The sequence below is a fragment of the Grampus griseus genome, assembly GCF_964374135.1.
Source record: "Grampus griseus genome assembly, chromosome: 3".
In the NCBI taxonomy this organism is placed as follows: domain Eukaryota; kingdom Metazoa; phylum Chordata; class Mammalia; order Artiodactyla; family Delphinidae; genus Grampus; species Grampus griseus.
Window position 1 is genome coordinate 129,444,059 of NC_139019.1, and position 20,127 is coordinate 129,464,185.

General features: G+C 49.8%; 1 protein-coding gene across 1 annotated transcript in view; it reads left to right on the forward strand.

Annotated features, from left to right (window-relative positions):
• Positions 1-9,139: 9,139 nt before the first annotated feature.
• The window catches only part of GALNT10 (polypeptide N-acetylgalactosaminyltransferase 10), a gene marked incomplete at both ends in the record, with an annotated part of 222,361 nt that continues 211,373 nt past the window's right edge, over positions 9,140-20,127 (forward strand). The window contains one exon of the mRNA XM_082652167.1: positions 9,140-9,298. Within this exon, the coding sequence (XP_082508293.1) occupies positions 9,140-9,298 (159 nt within the window). The remainder of the gene's footprint in view (positions 9,299-20,127) is intronic.

The following is a 20,127-nucleotide window of genomic DNA, read 5'->3' on the forward strand; positions in this document are numbered from 1 at the left end:
TGATGGTGCTGTTCTCAGGTTCTCTGGAAGCTTCTCCACTTGATTCAGTCAGGGTCTCAGCAGAAAATGCATAGTTCTCCCACACTGGAAAATGTGAGGCACGTTTACTAAGAGGACAATGGGAAGGGTATAGGGTAACAACAAAGAACAGTGCAGTACCCTGGGGCTAGAATCAGTGGTGTGCTGTCCAGCCCTGGCCTGAAGGGGGAGGGCAGGGCAGTTCTCAGAATCCAGAGAGGGAGGCCTGCCTGACAGCAGCTGTGGTCTTTAGTGGTGGACGCAGCCAGCCTGTGACATCATCCCAGTAAGGAAGCTGGGAAAAGAAACACCCTGACCTGACTCTGCTCCCTCTTTTTGGTATCCTGCCCTGGCTCGCCAAGGGCTAACCCCAACAGGAAGACAGAAGGCAGGGAAGCCCAATGATGTATGCTATATAGCATCCCTGGGCTGGTGAGGAACAAGGGTAAGACATCCAGTCCACTCTTCATGGTGGGTCTGGAAGGGACCACTACATCCTGATAAAAGCCACAGAGTTCAAATGTGATTGTTCTATTATATTTTGCCTTGGGTAGATCAGGTATCCATCCCTGGACCAATCACTGTAGCAGGAGCAGAGAGCGTACTGTGATTGGCTCAGCCAGAAGCTGAGGGTGGAGTCAGCTCTGATCCAACCTTCCAGCTGAGATGCAGGAAGGTAAATCCCCAAAGAATAATCAGGGTGTTGTTAACTGACCAGATTAAAAGAACAGATGTTGGGACTTCCCTGGTGGCGCAGTGGTTAAGAATCCACCTGCCAATGCAGGGGACACGGGTTCGAGCCCTGGTACGGGAAGATCCCACATGCCGTGGAGCAACTAAGCCCCTGCGCCACAACTACAGAGCCTGCAAACCACAACTATGGAGCCCCGTGCCACAACTCGCGTATAAAGCCCATGCTCCGCACCAAGAGAAGCCACCTCAATGAGAAGCCCGCGCATTGCAACAAAAAGTAGCCTCTGCTCGCTGCAACTAGAGAAAGCCTGCACGCAGCAAGGAAGACCCAATGCAGCCAAAAATAAATTTAAAAAAGAGCAACAGATGTTCACTACTGCCCATAACGGGACTCATCGAGGACTTCTGACCGAGGGTGGGAGGTGCGGGCAGGGAGTGGAGGGCGGTGGTGTTCCTGTTAGACTGATTAGGGGGAAGAGACCAGGGTGCACTGGTGAATGAGTGAGCCCGGTAGTAAGGGATGAAGCTGCACCCTCTCCACGCCTCAGCATCCTAGCAGGGATGAAATTTAATATTCTGTGGCTCCAGCGCTCACCAGCGAGTTGTTAACAAACAAGTTCAGCCTCTCATCAAGAGTGTAGATGTCTCCAGTAAAGACCATCAAGTCTTGCTTTCCGAATTCATTCCTTGCAGTTAGACTAGGACGAGACCTTTCCGGACCCACTGAAGTTTGCTGGAAGGTGCCACCTAGTGGAGCATCCAATGACATGCCCCTTAGACCAAAGGAAACCGTGAAAAGGGTTTTCGAGCTGAAACCCACGGAGCAGTAGTTCGCTCAAGTTTGGAATCACCTAGGAATGGCTGAGTCCTACCTCCAGAGGTTCTGACTTAACTGGTCTGGGGTGCCGGGTGGGCATCCAGAGTTTTAAAAGGTCCCCAGGTGATTACATGTGCAGCCAACGTTAAGACCACTGGATTATAGAGTACCCAACCCTTTATATTACAGAAGTGCTCCCAGACAATGACACTTCTCCATGAGCCACAGACTTCTAGGAAGTCCCTTTCCACTGCACCCTACCACCTCTCTGTTTGTATTTTGTACAACTTTCTTCTTTTATGCAAAAATGAAAAGTAATTAAACAGGAAGCCCTGATATTTATTTTAGCGGCAGTGCCAGGAGGAGGGTGGCTCCCTCTACCTCTGATATGTGCATCTGACCCTTCTGACTAATACTCTGAGATGTACCCATCCAACGACGTAGTATATTGGCTCTTTGAGACATACGGCCTTCTCTGTTTGCTCTTTCAAATCGTTGCATTCTACCTGAGGTACCTTCCGCCTCGACTGTCTTGATTCAATAGCATTCCTTTATAGTTGGCAGGATAGGTTTAATTGGCATCTCACTGTGGAAATGACAAAGTAGACTCCAAGCGAGAGACGGGCAATTTTCTGTCTAGAGGTCATTTCAAATAGGCATCCTGCAAACCCTTTCTTTCTCTTCAAACCAGGAGCTGAAATGCCACTAAATGCACACACTGGACTGAACCACCATGTCTGGCTCCCCTTTTCGCAACCTGCCTTGCAAGATTGAATCCCAGAATTTTAGAATTAAAAAAGACCTCAACAAGCGTCTGGTTCAAAGCCTTTATTTAACGCAACCATATTCTATATTTATCTAGACAGCTCCAATTCCTGTTACCACATACATTCCTGGATCCATTAATGATAAAAGTGATGCTCAGAGAATTGGAGTGACAGGTCCGAAGCTGCACAAGAAGGGAAGGGCAAACTCTGGACCCATCCAGGCTTATCAGAGCCATGTGGGGAAATTGCAGCTCCAGGACTTGGGTTCTCTTGCTCTATATTTAGAAGTTTGAACCTTGTTAAATGATCAGCCTGGTAGAGCAATGTGGGTCACTGACACCAGTGTTAAAGAGTTTCCTGAGTGCAGGTTTTAAAGAGGTGAGTGATTCGTTTCCCAAATGTTTGTTGAGAACCTATATTGGGCCAGGTACTGTATTAGGCATTGAGGATATGCTGGGGAGGAAAACAAATGAACAAAAACAAGATGATCTCTGCCAGTGGAGCTCACAGTGCAGCGGAGGACACAGTCCAGCGGAGGACACATATCAAACGGTCACCCTGTAACTGGAAACACTGTGACTGTTTAGGAAAGGCACTGCTAAGGGGAGCTTATCTGTTCAGGGAACTCAGGCAGGCTTCTCTAAGTGTGTATGACAAGCTTGACAATCTCCAAGAAGAGCAGAAGCAAAGCTTCAGGCTCGCACACACACAGAAGTCCAACACTCATAGTTGCTTGGCTTTTCCTTAGAGTCAAGTTGACCTCTCTTTCACCAGCTTGGAAATTATCTCATTACAGAGTCACGATTATCCTCGTTTAACGTATGAGGAAACTGAGGCTCAGAGTAGCTAAGGGACTTGGCCAAGGTTAAACAGTGTTAGAGGTAGACTGATTATCAGGCCAACACCTCCTGACTTGCTGATCCATTCCGCTTTCACACCCCCTCAGCTCAGGCCTAGGCCAGACCAGCCAGAGGGTAGAGTCCTTGACAAATGGGGCCAACCACACTGAGAAAGCCAAGGTAAGGACATCTAGTAGGAAAGGTTTTCCTATCCTCATCAGGAAGGCTGATGGCCTGCACCTGTCTTGTTGCCACTCTTCCAATTGACCCTTCTTGCTGAAGGATGTCCTGGGGAGACTGAAAGTTCTGCCTGTTACTCATGACAAGTAGAAAACTGAAGAGTGAGCAAGACAGTAAGCAGATCATAAAAATAAAGCAAAAGAAAAGAAAGAAAAGGAAGTAAAGATGGGAAGATGGGGGAAGAGAGGAGATACTTACCATTCATCAAAAGTGTGCATTAAACACTTCCTATGTGCCAGGCATGTATGTTCCAGGACGTGGGGACAGAGGAAGAATGATCAGTTGAGATCTCAGCCCCATGCAGCTGACCTTCTATTTGGAGGAGCTCAATAATAAACAAGTCAACAAGCAAATACATAAAACTATGACCGAGAGGGATATGCATTATGAAGAGAACACAGCAAGATGGAAAGTACAGAAGAGAGCACTTTGGGTGGGTGGTCAGGGAGGGTCTCTGAGGAGAGGATGTTTAAGCTGAGATCTGAAAGCTGAGAGAGAGCAACAGTGGAGGAAGATCTGGGGAAACAGCGTTCCTGGCAGAGAGGCCTTGGGTCTGGAATGAGCATAACGCATTCAAGGACCAGGAAGAAGGTGGGTGTGGCTGGCTTGGAGGGAGTGACAAGGAGCGTGACAGATGAGATCGGAGAGGCTCGGGCCAGAGGTGGAGGTTTTTGCCATGCAGCTGAAATCCTGTTCATCCCTCCTCGGTGCTCTTATGGGTGCTGGACTTTTACTTCACCCACAGTTACCAGTTACATTAGGCCAGCATCTGCGGTAAGCCCTTTATGCGAATTATCTCATTCAATGCCCACAATAGGCCTAGGACGGCTCATTCTGAAAGCAACATTTCTTTTTATTTTATTTTATTATTAAAAATTTTTTAAATTTTATTTATTTTTTAAAACTTTTATTGAAGTGCAGTTGATTTACAATGTTGTGTTAATTTCTGCTGTACAGCAAAGTGACTCAGTTATACACATATATTCTTTTTCATATTCTTTTCCATTGTGGTTTATCACAGGATATTGAGCATAGTTCCCTGTGCTATACAATAGGACCTAGTTGTTTATCCATCCTATATATACTAGCTTACATCTGCTAATCCCAAACTCCCAATCCATCCCTCACCCACCCCCTACCCCCGGCAACCACAAGACACAAGACAAGTCTGTTGTCTTTGTCTGTGAGTCTGTTTCTGTCTTGTAGATGTGTTCATTTGTGTCATATTTTAGATTCCACCTATAAGTGCTATATGGTATTTGTGTCTTTCTTACTTCACTTAGTATGATACTCTCTAGGTCCATCCATGTTGCTGCAAATGGCATTATTTCATTCCATTTTTATGGCTGAGTAATATTCCATTGTGTATATGTGCCACATCTTCTTTATCCATTCCTCTGTCTATGGACATTTAGGTTGTTTCCATGTCGTGGCTATTGTGAATAGTGCTGTTATGAACATAGGGATGCATGTATCCTTTCGAATTACACTTTTGTCTGGGTATGAAAGCAACATTTCTTGTTCAATTTCAGTTGATGACTAGATCAGTTTTCCCAGGAAAACAGCCTGAGCTCACGTGCTGCTCACATGTCTCCACTGGTATTGTCTTGGTGCATGAGATACAGCACTGAGAGGATGCCTCACACCCACCCCTGGGCCCCACCACCACATGCCCAGTGCACCCCTGAGATTAAAGCTGGGTTCACGGGCTAGAGTTTCTGTTGAGGACTGAACCGGCTGGTGTGCAGCTTTGATCAACAAGTCACTCAGGTAAGACATAAGAAACAGCTCAAATCCAATTTTATGCAGGATCCTCCTGGGAGCTGGAAGGGGTGGGGAGGAGAGAGACACGGAAGATTTTCCCGTACATGACCTCAGCTGCTATACTTCGCTCAACTGGTAATTATTTAGCACCTACTGTGTTCCGGGCCTAGAAGGAGCCACAGCTCAGCTTCATGTGGTAGAGCAGAAGTAGGAGCTGAAATACATGTGCGCTGGCGCCGCTAGCTCTGCTTTGGCCCAGGGGGAGATGGGCACCCTTTTTTCAAATTCCTCAACCTAGAAGGAGCACCAGTTTTCTGATTCACAAAAAGAGAAGTGTGTGCTAGCAGAGGCAGGGCATAATGCAGAAGACAAAAAATTACAAAGTTCCTCCTTGCTTGGAGCTCACGTTCCAGAGAGGGAAACCAAAAATGATACCTGTTCTGAAGAAAAATCAAGCAAAAGGAGATGATGGAGGCGATCTCCGGTATTTTATCGATAGATCAGCTGGTGAGGGAAGCTCTCTCTAAAGAACATTTGATTTGGTTCCTGAGAGACGGCAGGGAGAGAAGCACGCAAAGGTTTAGCGGAAGAGATGCAATGGCACAGCAAATTCGCAAAGGCCCTGAGACCATTACCGACCTGGTGCATTTGAGGAATATAGCAGTAAAATCAGTGTAACTAGAAGGGAAGGAGAGAGGGCACAATCTAGAAGTCAGGCCAGATCACTGAGGGCCTCATGGGTTGTGGTAAGGATACTCATCGACTATTCTAACTTGAAGGGAAGTCATAGGCCAGTTCCCAGGAGCAGAGCAAGCCTCGTGTTTGTAAACGGATCACTCTAGCTAGCGTTTCTAGCACTGTGTGTGGTGCTGTGGACGTGCATAAAAGTGTTGCCACATTGTGTTTCCCTCTGTAAACTTCCACTTTTGTCAAAGAGACCGGATGGAAATTCAATTACAGAAACACTACAGCAACTGCAGGAAAAAAACCACAGGCCATTCAGTGCAGTATTATTCACCATAGCCAGAAAGGTGAAAATAATCCAAATGTACATCCATGGATGAATGGATAAGCAAAATACGTGTATATATACAATGGAATATTATTCAATCTTAAAGAAGAGTGAAATTCTGACACATGCTACAACATGGATGAATCTTGAAAACATTATGCTAAGTGAAATAAGCCAGACACAAAAGGTCAAATATTGTATGATTCCACTTATATGGAGTACCTACAATAGTCAAGTTCGTAAAGACAGAAAACAGAATGGTGGGTGGTTACCAGGGGTTGAGGGGAATGGAGGGGGGTGTGGGAATTGGGGAGTTAGTGTTAAACGGGTACAGAGTTGCAGGTTGGGAAGATGAAAAAGTTCTAGAAATGGAGAGAGGTGATGGCTGCACAACAATGTGAATGTACTTAATGCCACTGAATGGTTAAAATGGTATTTTTACCGCAATAAAAGAATTTTAAAAGGCATAGGGCTAGGATCTAGGGATGGAAGAGTGGGTATTCTAGGCAGCGGTAATAGCAAGTGCAAAGGCCAAGAGGCAGGAATGTGCGTGGTGTGCTTTGAGGAACAGGATGAAGGCCAGTGGCCAGAGAGTAAAGGGTGAGGTCTGTTCATAAATAGCCTTGTAGGACCTTGTAGTTCCTTCTAGGAATCCAGTGGAAGATGCGAAGCCATTGGAGGGATTTGAGCAGAGGGATGATCTCACCTGATCTTTGTTAAACCAGGAGCATTCTGGCTGCAGCTTTCTTTAATCTGAATCTCACTTGCAAACAAGGATAAGAAAAGCACTTACCTCACAGAGTAACTGTGAGCATTAAAAGAGGTAACGCTTGCCAAGGGTTTAACATGGTGCCTGGCATAGAGTAAGTATTTCAGTAAAAGGTAAGCACTACTGTGACAAATCCAAAGACAGCAGCCCCCTGAGGAGGAGTTTTGGAGGACTTCATGGAGGAGGTGGCAGTTCAACTAGACATAGAAGGATGGACCAGGTTTCCACCGACAGAGATGGAGAAGAGCAGGCTTTCTGGGTGGAAGGAGCTGTGTGGTCCACAGCACATGAAGGAAAACAGCCAGCAACTGGCAGGGCAGAAAGCAGGAGAGAATGTTTGATCAGCTCTAGCCTAGGTGATGGGAGTTGGGTTTTTAAAAAATTAATTAATTAATGTTTGTGTTGGGTCTTCCTTGCACGCAGGCTTTCTCTAGTTGCAGGGAGTGGGGGCTACTCTTCACTATGGTGCCCGGGCTCCTCATCGCGGTGGCTTCTTTTGATGCGGAGCATGGGCTCTAGGTGCGGGGGGCTTCAGTAGTTGTGGCACACGGTCTCAATAGTTGTGGCTCACCGGCTCTAGGGCTCAGGCTCAGCAGTTGTGCCTCATGGGGTTAGTTGCTCTGCGGCATGTGGGATCTTCCCGGACCAGGGGTCGAACCTGTGTCCCCTGCATTGGCAGGCGGATTCTTAACCACTGCGCCACCAGGGAAGTCCAAAGATGGGAGTTTTGAAGGTTTCGAGGCAGATGCCAAGATCCGAGCTATGATTGCAGAAAACTGCATCTCCATTGCCCACCCTGGAGCTGGAAGAACTGGGAAGCAGGACTCGTCAGGATGCTGGTCCAAGGATGGGGGGCTAGCAGCTAGCCAGGCATGGGGGTCAGCGGCTGGGCTGGAGACCCAAGAGAATAAAGAGAACGCATGTGGGGATGGCAAAAAGGCAGGCAACCAAGAAGGCGCGTCGTCTCTCAGCATCAGAGAGGAAGCAATTAAGTGAAGACCATTGTAGGAGCCACAGGCATCACCATCGGAGGCGGGCCCCTTAGCGGTCCGTCCGCAGAGCCCAGACGGCCCGACTTCCTCAGAACCCTCACCACGGTTATGGACACATTCGCTTGTCTAATGCGATTATGTGTTTAATGTTTCTACTCCCAGATGTCAGGGCTCGAGTCTGTTTTCATTTCATCCCGGTGCCTGGCACAGTTTGCCGAGTAGCTGAAGAGGAGATAGGAACCGACAAAAGATTTCGAGAAAGGGCTCCGTGAGCTGAGTGCCCAGAGGCACACGTAGGACTGGAGGGCATTCCAACTCCAGGGAGGCTGTATTCGCGTTAGAAAAAGTCCTGCAGAGAAGTTCCGGGTACCTCCCCGCCGGTTGGCAGGGACAACAGACAGGTGGCGGGGTGGGGGGGGGTACAGCACCTCCCAGTTTACAGAGGGCATTCACACCTACTACCAGGAACTCGGAGGGAAGAAAACCAGGGCCCGCCCCACAGAACCTCGCGCGTGCAGCGCAGCCGCGGCTCCTTTTCCCGCCTGGGAACGCCGAGGCCCGCGGGGGGCAAAGGAGGTCCTTAGGTCCTCGGGACCGACGCTCTGGGGGTGGGAAGTCACAGCCCTACTCCCTGGGGCGGAGTGTCCGGCCGGGTTCCAGCACGATTTGCATATCCCTGGGGAGCCCGAAAACTCTCGGCTGGAGTCCGGAGCCGAAGTGGCCGGGCGGGACTTTGGGGGTCCCTGGGAGCGCGTCCCAGCCCACACCAGTTAGCGCCCAACTTGCCAACTCCCCGACTTTCGCAAAGCTCCCGCGGGCGGGGGAGCAGCGGAGGAGCGGGCCGCACCATCGCGGCCCGAGAGGGGGGAGCGGTCTGCACTGGGCCCTCGCCGCGTCCGGGCGGAGCAGAAAGAGCAGGGAGAAGGCCGCGGCTCGCGGCGTATGACTCTCGGCAGCCGACCCCGAGGAGGCGGGGTGGGACGCGCGGCTCGGCAGGACTAGGGGCCGGCGGTGTTGGCGGCGCCCACCCCCCCGCGGTGGCGGCGCGGTGGCGGAGTCCGGCTCCCCGGCCTGCAAACGGCGGAAGTGCCGCGGAGTTGGAGCGGGGCCGGCGCCGCGGTCGCTTCTCTTCGCTGAGGTACTGCCGCCGCCGGGCGGACGGGCGGACGCGCGGAGCTGGGGGCGGCGCGGCGGGGCCGGCGGGGCGCGGCGGGGCTGACTGGCCCCGATGAGGCGGAAGGAGAAGCGGCTTCTGCAGGCGGTGGCGCTGGTGCTGGCGGCCCTGGTCCTTCTGCCCAACGTGGGGCTCTGGGCGCTGTACCGCGAGCGGCAGCCCGACGGCACACCCGGGGGATCCGGAGCAGCGGTGGCCCTGGCGGCCGGACAGGTGAGTCCCCCAGCTGCCATGCAGTTGGAAACACGCTCTTCCTGAATTCACATCTGGCCTTCGGTTCCTTCCTTCGTCGGCCCCTGTCTGCCTCGTCAGAGTCAGGTCCAGAGACTCCTCGGTTCTTCCCATTGTTTTAGGTGGGAAAATTGAGGCTCAGGGAAGGATAGGACTTGTCCTACGCTATTCAGAAACCGAAGCAACTGATGCCCAGTGTGATGGTCTGTTTCTTACCATAGGTTACCATCCTCTTTTCTGTCCCTGTGTGGTGTCCCCTCACCTCTTCCAGCATCCCTCTCTTTTGGAGGATCCTACAGCCCTGTATCCCAGGATGACTTCTTCTGGAGATGTTGGTCCTTCTATGTGGTGTCCAGGTCTTTTCCGCTTTTCCCCTCACCTGCTGATCGCGATGTTTCCTACTCAGGTCAGCTCCTTTTCTTGTTTACCCATCTGCCCAGAGAGACACCTGGGCCTTCTTCCTCTCCACCCTCCTTCTTTCCCAGCCGTCTTTCTTTCCCAGATCCTGTGGATTCCTCGGCGGATGCAAGGATCACGCTCTCCTTGGAGCTTCAGGTCCTGGGAGATGGTGGTGGAGCTCTGGTCTTTGAGGGGCCTGCTGCCTTTGACTTTCTGGGAATCCAGAAGTGGGGGCTGTGGTGGGAGAACCCTCAAATTCCCCGGAGGCTATTTGTGCCCAGTGCTCTGAGGATGGAACATCAGATGCTTCCCCTGTCCCTTCTCAGAGTACCCATGACCCCTTCTGAACTTGTCCAGGCTGATTAGGTGTTGTGTTTCTTGCAGCCAAGACTGAAATCTAAATTACTTTTGCCTCCTCTGAACTCACCTATGTACATTTGTGTGTGTGTGTGTGTGTGTGTGTGTGTGTTTGAGAGAGAGAGAGAGAGAGAGGAGTACATGTAGACTGCTAGCAAAAGCTCTGTCACATCACTCCTACTGTCCTAGCTCCTAGGTGCCAGTGAGGCTATATATGCATGAACTGTTTGACACAGTGGGACATTTCAGGTTCTCTTGTGGGATTTGCTTGGTCCCGTGGAAAGTGGGTAAGTTGTGCATCAGGGCTGAACTTGACTGATGGTCGGCCAGATAAGGGAAGAGGCTGACTTTGGATGGTTTTCCTTTCTCTTCCCAGGATCAGGCTGCTGTCTTGAGTACAGAGGGCTCTTTGCGACAGGGCTGACCAGTTTGAAGGCAGCCTGTCATTCTGGTAATTGTTGCAAACCATCCTGGAGGACCTGGTTAATCCTTTTGGTAGATCTACTGTTTGGAAAGTAAGGCCCCAACTCCTTTCCTAAACCCCTGGTTCAAACCCTGACAGCTGACTTCGACACCTCTCTCTTAAATTCTGTATCTATATGGGGTTTTCCTTCATGAAATCTGTTCCCACCCTGTACTAGCATCAGGGTCAGGAGTTCAGGGTTCTGTCCTCAGCTTTACTATTAACTTGCTGTGTGTGTCCTTGATCACCTCCCATTTCCCTCTCTGAGCCTCCCTTTCTCCATCTGTAAAATATGTTTACTGGTCCAGCTCCAGCTTTCTGTGATACCGTCAGTGAACCAATGTGGAGGACAATGGCCACTTCTTTTTCCTTTCCTAAGGCAGGAGCCCCTTGTAGCATCCCTAGCTGTGAGGACTACTTACTGGACACAGCCCCAGATCAAGGGGGCATTGTCCTGCCCAAGTGCACACTCTCCTTTGGAATAGCTGTAGCCAGTTCTGAAATAGCTCCTGACATTCTGCCTCTGCCTGGAGAAAGCCCTCGTATTTCATTTGCTGTGGATGCCAGAGAAATCCTGATTTTCATTTTCTATAGACCCAGATGTGTAGAGAGAAGGTCAAGGTTAACTGCCAGTTTAGCCTGAGCTTTCAAAGTAAATTAGTCACTTGCACAAGAGGGGATTGATGGAGTAAGGCAACCTTTTGGGCAGAGAGAGAGGGGAGCAACAGCTGGGCGCTGCTCGGAGCCCTTAACTGAAATGGACAGAGGGGCTCATCTGGGAAGGTCTAGTTCTTGTTCATTTCTTTTTCTCTGGAATATCATGAAGGGGAAGAGGAGAAAGAAGTGGTAAAAGGGTTTGGTGGTGGTGGTAGGGGGTGCCAACTGATGATCCTTGCTTTAAAGAAAATATCTCAGCCTCCTGGGAGCAGTAGAATGGAGCTATTTCCCCAGCGATCAGCTCTTCTAGGTGCCGTAGGATTCAGCATTCATCTGCTGCCTTTCAGGAACACCCTGCCAAATTTCCACACAGCCCCTTTTTGTTTCACTCTCCTGCAGATGCATAGCACTAGGCTTCGCCTCGAGTCCTTTTGAATGTCAGCTGGCCTCAAGGGAGGAGGCTGACTTCTCAGAGTGCTGGTGTTCCATCCCTCATCCCAGAGCGCTGGAATGTGCACGTACCACATCAGGCTGCTATCTGGGGAATCTGGCATCTCAAGCACACAGAGCTTCTTTCGACAGGGCTGACCAGTTCTGAGCTCAGCTTGTCACTCCTGTAATTGTTGAGGATATCCCAGAGCACCTCATTGATCTTTCGAGTAGAAATAACTGCAGAGGCTCTGGAGGGAAATCGGACAACAGGATTTTATCCAAATGAAAACTATATTCCTTGTGGATTTGAGAGAAGTTTCCTTGCTGGTAACATACTCACTGTTTTAGTCCTTTAACTCCTTGATTTCTCCACTGGATTAAAGAATACAGGATTTTAAATTCAGAGGGTTGGTCATCTGCTAGAACGTAAGTCTGTGTAACTTATGCTAGCTTATGCTTAGTGTACTACTGGAGCTGGGTAGGGCAGCTGATTTGTAAAGGACACACAAAGCTTCAAGGATTTGAGCATTCATCTGGTCAGACAGCTGGCTTCTTGGAAAGTAGCAAAACCAAGCAAGAAAAGCCAGTCTTGAAGCCACCTTCATTTTAATTTGGGGGGTGCCTCTCATTTCTAGTCCCAATCTGCTTAACAGCTTGGTTTAATTCTCAGATCTGTTTCATATTCCAGGCTTGGGAAATGGCTATTAAAAACCCGTGTTAAAGAAATGTGACGCAGTGCCTCCCCATTTCTGAGCCATAATCTCTTGTGAAAATGACTTCATTGGATAATAGCAAGCATGCAATAGAAATTGGTGGGATAATGGAATACCAACGACTTTAATTTTCAAATATCAAGAGTTTTTCTCATTGTTTCAGAGCTGAACTTTATTCTTAGAACATCCAGAAATCAATACTTCCCTCCCCCCGCCCCATTTTTTGATTCTTCCTGGTGGCAGAGCCTGACCCATCAGAAAGTTGAGTACCACAGAAATGTAGCCATGGAATGATTTGTTTAATTTTCTACAGAGGGGTTGGGATACTTTAGATTGCGAATCACTTCTCTGTCTGCTTGCCCAACTGAAATCTGATGCCACTGGGGAAGTGTTGTTGATTTACCTGAGCAAATCTGACTTCCTGCATTCTTTTTTCATCCTAGGCTTGCAGTTTCCTAGGGAGCCCAACTGATAAAAGTCTGGGAACAGAGGCCTGGGTTTTAGTTTATTACTCTCTTGCCCTGAACGCACTGTGTGACCTCAGGAAAGTGGTTTCACCCCTCTGGGCCTTAGATTCTCCACCTGTGAAGTGAGAGCTTAGATTCAGAAGGAGCAAGGTAAATGTGTGTCAGAAGAGTGCTTCCCCTCCCCCGGCCAGGGCAGACATTGCTAATCAGTCACTTTCCCTCGAAGCCCAAACTTGGCCTCCGACTGTTTCTCAACACTGCTACTCAAGTGGAGTTAATGGCATGTTGAATCTTATTTCAGTGTAGGGGGTAGATACTTTGTTAGGACTTTCCCAACTCCAGCATCCTGGGGTTCTGTGAGTTTGGAAGCTTGTGTTGGAAAGGCCTGGATAGCAGAAGTGTGTTTAAACAGGCCGCCATATCTACCTTGTGATGAGACCACTACTTAGGGATATGTTTATACTCTAATGCCTCCTCTCAGGCTGTGTTCAGCCTTTAATCTGTTGGCTCTAGTGACATGATAACAAAGAATGGAATCAGGAATGTAAAAGCAAAGGCCCATTTAAAGGATAACCATCTTGCTTGCTAATTGTACCTTGTCGGCAGTCAGCTCTTACACAGAGATGGCATCAGGATCTCATCAGTAAAAGACACTCTGAGGCAAACTTGGCAGCCAGAAATGTGTCCCGTGGCAGCTAAATGCTCACAAGGTGTTTGCAGTGGGCTCTGTATTGTGCAAATATCTGACTGTATGTCATGTATGCGTCAGAGCCAGCAAGGGAAGAGCTGATGCCCCCGATGCCCCCAGGAAGACTTAAATAATTTGATTCCTGCTTCTCAGAGAACCATTGTCCTCATGCCCAAGAAAGGAGGTAGCCTATACCTGCCTGAGTTCCTGTGGCTAAGGAGTGCATCGTGGCCTCTCCTCCCAGAAATGTCTTAGAGTAGAAACCGCATCCTCTTCTAGCACATAGCTTAAGCCTTGGCACTTGGAAGACAGTCAGAGTGTGTTTGCTGTAGCATCTATGCGTGTCAGAGCAGGAACGGTGCTACAGAAGTTATCTAGTCCAAGCCCCTCATGTAGTAGATACGGAAACTGAGGCCCAGGAGAGGGGAAATCAGTTCTCAGAGGGAGGGAGGCAGACCAGAGCCCAGTTCTTCTCCAGGTTCTTGCTCTGTTTCACCATGCATGTTTTTTCCCTTTGCATCCTAATATTTGATCATTCTCTATGATTATATCCCTCATGAGCCAAGATTATCACTCCCAGTTTTGGAGGCCAGTACGTATTGAGACCGATTATCTGCTGGAACTTACCGGGCTTTTTTGCAGATCTATTTTTGTAAATTTTCTTTCCAAATTTTGACAGTTTTAAAGCAAGTGAAATGTATTAAATTTTAAGGTGGCAGTGGGAAACAGCAGGGCAATAGAGGAATTAAAAGGATGCATAGCATGTGGCACCATTACTGCTCCCCGTGGCAGACAGAGCCAATCTGAGTCTAAGAGTCACCTCAGATTCTCTCAGTTGCAGTTAACAGAAGGAATTAAGCCACGTAGGCTGAACTGAGTAAGGGAATATATTAACTCCTGTAACTGCAGTAGACTTCAGGTGTGGTATGATCTAGAGGTTCACATCGTAGACTGAGTCCCCAGGGTAGCAAGAAATGGTTGTAGCTCTTTCTCACCTCGTATCCACACCCAGATCCTACAGGAGAGAGTCTGCTTCTTCCGGTAGCTTCTTTATAAGAGAGTGGAAACTTGTGTCCTATAAACTGTAGCAAGACTCCTTGGGTGTTATTGGCCCAATGTGGATCTAACCATTCACACTTGTCAGCAGGATGAGCTGTGCTGATTGACCTAACCCACCCTGCAGCTAGGGGTGAGGTCAGGCCACCCAAATCATAGGAAGAGCAGTTTCCAGGAGAAAAATCTGGATGCTCTCATGGGGAGGAGGGGAAATGAAATCTAGGGATGAAGCCAACAAATGTCCACTCCAGAATCCTGCTGACACAGTGTCCCGGGCAGGCACTGTGGGGCATCAGACCCGGGCCTTGAGATGAAACCTCTCTGCCATCTTGGACTCAGTTTTAGATACTGAACCTGCAATCTGGAGGTCCGTATTCTCATCCCAGCTCTGCCACCCCCTGGCTAAGATGATTCACTCTGTGGGCCTCAGTGACCTCCTGGGGAAAGCCCAGGCGCAAATGCTTCCTGCACAGGGTAAGTGGAGGGTTAAGATAAGGAGCAGTTAAAAGCTGCTTTTATTTGATCTTATGAGTTCTGCTGCCACCTTCCTTTCCCCTCACAGGTGTTCTGAGAGCTGTCCCTCTCCCCCACTCCCACACCCCCCCATTCAAAGGCAGTTCATTGAAAATTTGTCTCAAGCTGAAAAAGAACTTCTGTCTCTTCAGCTTCGACTTTTTTTCTGCCTGGCCCTTCTTAGCTGGAGGAGGCGGAGTGTTCATACTTTGGAAGCTAGAGGAAGCTAAACAATTCCACTTGCTGTGGTGGGTGGGTGTGTATTTATGAGTGTGTAGCTTTCTCTCCATGTGTCTCTCTCCTCTCTCTTATCTTTGGATGGTTCCTGTTTGCTGCCCTCTGCTGAGTATAGATAGGAGAGGGAAGGGGAAGAGCAGGCCCATTTCTTCCTCCTCTTTGGTTTTGGGAGAATTCTGAGCTTCAGATGCTGAATGGTCTTCAGATTTCCTAGGTGATAAAAGCCACAGTATGAAATGACACGAACAAGAAAGATGATGATGGAGATGATAAGATGGTAATGTCAATAATAATTAATAGCAGCTACCATTTATTTAGCACTTATTCTGCTAGGCATTGGACTCATAAGCCCTTTACCTGTATGTCTTGTTAAATACTCACAATTATAGACAGGTGGGAGCCAGTGAGGGAGTGGAAGCTCACAGAGGTACAGGTATTTGCCCAAGGATGGCCCAAGGATGCACAGCGTGTGGTTGTGGAGCTGGTGTTTGAGCCTGTGAGTCTCTGACCCAGCGCTGAGGCAGGAGAAAGACCCTGCTTTCCACACCGCCCCTCCACCCCTCCTGTGAGGCTGCCGTGGGGGCCCAGATGTCTGCACAGAGGGGAGTGATCATTGCTCTAAGACTGAACTTCCTCGGTGAGCCCACAAGGTCATTTGGTGACCTTGAAGAGGAGCCTTCACCCCACCCCTGCCGAAGCCGCATTGGCATAAGGACTCCCCAATCTCGCTAGATTGAGACACTGTGGAGCAACGTGTAGGGCTTTGGCTTTGGAGCTACACTGCCTGGTTCAGGTCTCTGGCCTTGGGCAAGTCACTTGACCTCTGTGCCTGGAATTCTTGGCCTGTAAAGGCATAATGTTAACTCTATGGGGGTGGGCATTCTGAGGGTTGGATGAGTCACTGTGGGTGAGACCCTGAGCACCAGGCCTGGTACAGAAAGCACTCAGTGAGTGTGGCGGTGCCTGGCTTAGAGTAGGGATCCATTCTTCTTGGCCTCCCTGTGGCGGAGGGAGGGAGGGATGCTTATATTGTCTCTGTCTGGAAGGTGGAGGATAGGTGGTTGGCCTCATGGCACAGGCTGCTCTTTGTACCCCACTCCCTGACTCTTTGGAATCTGAATCAATCATGGGGGGTGCCCACCTACTTCCTCCCCGAGGAGAGAACACAAATCCTCTGCATCCTTCTAGGCAATATTCTTTGCCGCTTCCAGGAAGTATTCTTTGGTCACTCTAGCCCCCAGGGGTCTCTCACCCTGCTTTAGTTCCCCTGAGCCCCTGGCTTTCTCTGCCCATTTAGACCAGAGGCCTTTCCAGGAAGGCATGGTCCTGTCTTTCTTTCTGCTTCTCCCTCCCTGCCCCTGTCTGTGTGTTCTGTGAGCCTCTGGACCTCCACACATGCTGCTCCCTTGCCTCTGACACCCTTCTTCCCTGCCATCTTGCTGCTAAACCTGACTCACCCCTGCTGGGGCAGCCTGGGGTAGCGGTCTCTCCTCAGGGGTCCAGAGCCCCTTATGAAAACATGCAGTGTAGTCATCGTTTTTGATCTGTCCAGCCTGTCTGCTCCTGAAGGAACCTCCGTCCCAGTCACCCTCTCTTGGTTACCCAAAGTATTTGCTGAGGGACTGAAGGAGCAGGTGAGTGAGTGAATGATGTGTGGGTGCTCGGTGACTGCTGGCCGAGTGCAGGAAGCCTGGCCTCAGGGAATGGTTCTTCTGGAACTGCGGGGCGCTTCGGCGTCCCTGAGGAGCCTGGTAACGGTGGAGGCTCCAGGACCCGTGCCCAAGGAGCCTGCTTGGGTCAGTCTGGGGTGGGCCAAGGAGCCATGTATTCAACAGATCCTACTGAGAATCCAGCAGGGAAATCTCTCCTCTCCGCCCACGTCCCCAGCTTGTCAGCACCCCCAGGAGGCAAACCTCGCCTTCCTCCCCAGGTGCTTACTCCTTTCCCCCCAGGAGCACTTGGAACATCTATTCCTGGGGAGTGTGTTTAGCTGCAGCTTCCCCAAGTTGCCAGCCAGCTCTCCCCGGGGGACTCTGGTGCCTGTTAATAGTGGCACCGTGTCAAATGCAAACAGCTCGGAGTCTGGGATTGGCATCTGGGATGGGCCGTGCCTTTTGCAGATCCCTCCGCAGTGGGCCACAGGGACCCTCTGGGGCCCTAAAGCTTTGCTTTCCGCTGGTGCCTGTGATCTGTTGCCTTTCTCAGATGGGTCCTCTGCCTTCCTGCTGTGGGGGCAAAGGTGAGATGCCCACAGAGGGGGCAGGTATTGAACTCAGGGCCTTCCCAGGAAGGGTCACGTTATGGAGACCCTAGGGGCCTCTCCCTTGAGTTGGAGAGAGTGTGTGATTGGGAACTGGATCCCTGATTCCCAGGCCCAGCTCTGCCTTCTCCTAAAATGAGCACAATCAGCATTCCTTCGTCGTGTCGTGGTGATGATTAAATTACATTAAAGGTAAGAAAATGAGCAGAGAGGTTCCGTGATGTATCCGGGGCCACACAGCTGGGAAGTGATGGAAATAGGGTTCCAGCCCAGGTGTCTCCCTCAAGCAGCGCAGAGCTCACAGCCCGAGGCTTCCTCCTGCTGCCTTGCCATCCTCTGACCTTGGGTGAGTCCACCCTCTTCCCCGGACGGACGTGGGAGGTTATCACTGAGAGCCCCACGAGCCTGGTTCTTGGATCCATTGTGTTGGCTCTGGAATGCTCTTCTGCGAGCCGAATGCCTCAGTGCAGTATTGCAGCAGGTCCCACGGGCCGCCTGGAAGCCTCACTCCTGGGCAGCTTCCCAGTTAACTGGGGTTGTATGTTTGGGCTGGTCTTGCCCTGTTACAAATGTCAGCCTCCTGGAAGAGGGAGAGCCAGGGCTGCTGAGCAGAGGGGGCTGGCGGGGCTTTGGAGGAAGGTGGTTTCCTAAAGGGAAACAGGTTGGAAACATCTTGGCGGGGGAGTGTGTGAAAATTACTTCCTGCTGCTAAAGCACATTGTATGTGCTCAACTGAAAACTGTTATTTTTGCATGCCTCCTCCTGAGTATTGATCCGTCAGCTGCTGACAGTTAAAATGCATACCTGTGTGCATGCATCTGTGAAATAACCAGTTTCTAAATTCAGCACCTAACTTTACTGAAAAATTAGTGACTGTTTTTGGGGCACCAGGGGCTATAGTTTGAATTCCTGGTTATTTTATTGGTAATAAACCTTAATGGCTGTCTCCTTCAGATAACTTCTTTTATTACTTTATTTGACGTTTGTATTACTTAAAAAAACAACAAGAACCGTATATGGTATTTTATTGGAGGTTGCAAACTGGTGGCCTGTGGGCCACATGTAGCCCAGAGACATGTTTTGTGTGGTTCATCCAATGCTGGCCCATAAATGGTTGGATGTCTTTATTTTTAAATGTTAGTAAGTTGTTGTCAGTACCTAAACATTGGAATATCTCACATTTTTAAAAATTATCTTTTCTGGCTTTTGGGGGAAAATGGAAAGGTCTAGCAGCTGGGCCCGGGTTACAGCATCACAAAAAGTGGCTGGATCTGTGTAGCAGCTGCCCCATCTAGACAGGCTCCGGCTCTTGAGTTGGCCGTGGCCCCTGCCACACTTTGTGATCTCAAACCTGGGTTCCTCACCCTTTCCTGTAACTGTGCTGGCCTCTGGGGACATTTGAGTTTGGGAGCCCTCTTTATAACCTGTGTCCAGTTTGTCACTTGACAGATGAGCCAACCGAGGTTCAAAGAGCATAAGTGACAGGACAAGTTACAGAGCCAGTAAGCTGAGGCTGGTCCTTCTGACTGTAAGCCTAATGCACTTTCCAGGGGGGAACAGGTGGTTACTTGGAAATGTAAAATATAAGCCTTAGGCTCTTGAACAGACTCACTTAAGTTTATATCTGGATGATTCCTGCTCTCTGTGAGACTAGGAACCATTTGCCTTGCCTCTCTGTGTCTCTAGGGGTTCTGAATCTGAGGTCCACCCTGTCTAATATAGTTTGTTCCAGCTGTGTCAGGGGTGTGTAGGTTCATTAGCAACGACGTAAGAACAGAGTCCACTTCGTTTTCTGCCTGTGCTCCTTGGCATGTCGGGGACCCGCAGTATGTACACTCCTGTTACAGGGGGAGTGTTAGGAGTCTGTGAAATGAGAGGGAAGATGGCTTTCCCAGCAGAAACGGCACATGCCTTTTGTGGGGGGCTGGGGGGCCCTCAAAGGCATCCGGAGGGCATTTCTGGAAAAGAGCCTGTGTGAAGGCAGTTCAGCTGAATGTAGCCACCCAGGTCTCTGAGGACAGGGCCCTTTGCCAGGGCAGGAGTGGCTGCAGCTCCATCCCCCTCCCTACTGGAACCTTCCCTTAGAGGTTCCAGGTGGCTGTTGGTACGGCAGTGGGGTGTGGGAGGACAGGGCACAGTTGGCGTGGTGACCAGTGCTGGGCTGAGACTTCCGTCACTCTTTCCGCCCTGGCACCACAGAGGTACCAATAACCTGCATTAATCATTGCACTCTTGCTGCCTTCCGTGCCTGGGGCCCATCTCATTTCTCCACTGTTATAAGTGCTCTTACTGTGGTCATTTTGCAGATGGGAAAACGGGGGCTCAGGGAGCGTTAAGTAACCTCTCGGGCCTGCAGAGCAAACAAGTGAGTGGTGAGACTCAGACTCAGATTTCTGACTCTCAAACTTTGCTTAACTGCCTCTTAACTACCACGTTTTATTGATGCCCGTGGCAAGTCATTTGACCTCTCTTGGCCTCCATTTCCTCATCTGTAAAGTGGGGATAATACCTTCCTGGCATGTGAGCAGCGTCCAAGTTAAAGGGCCTCGTCAGTTTTGAGACCTGAAAC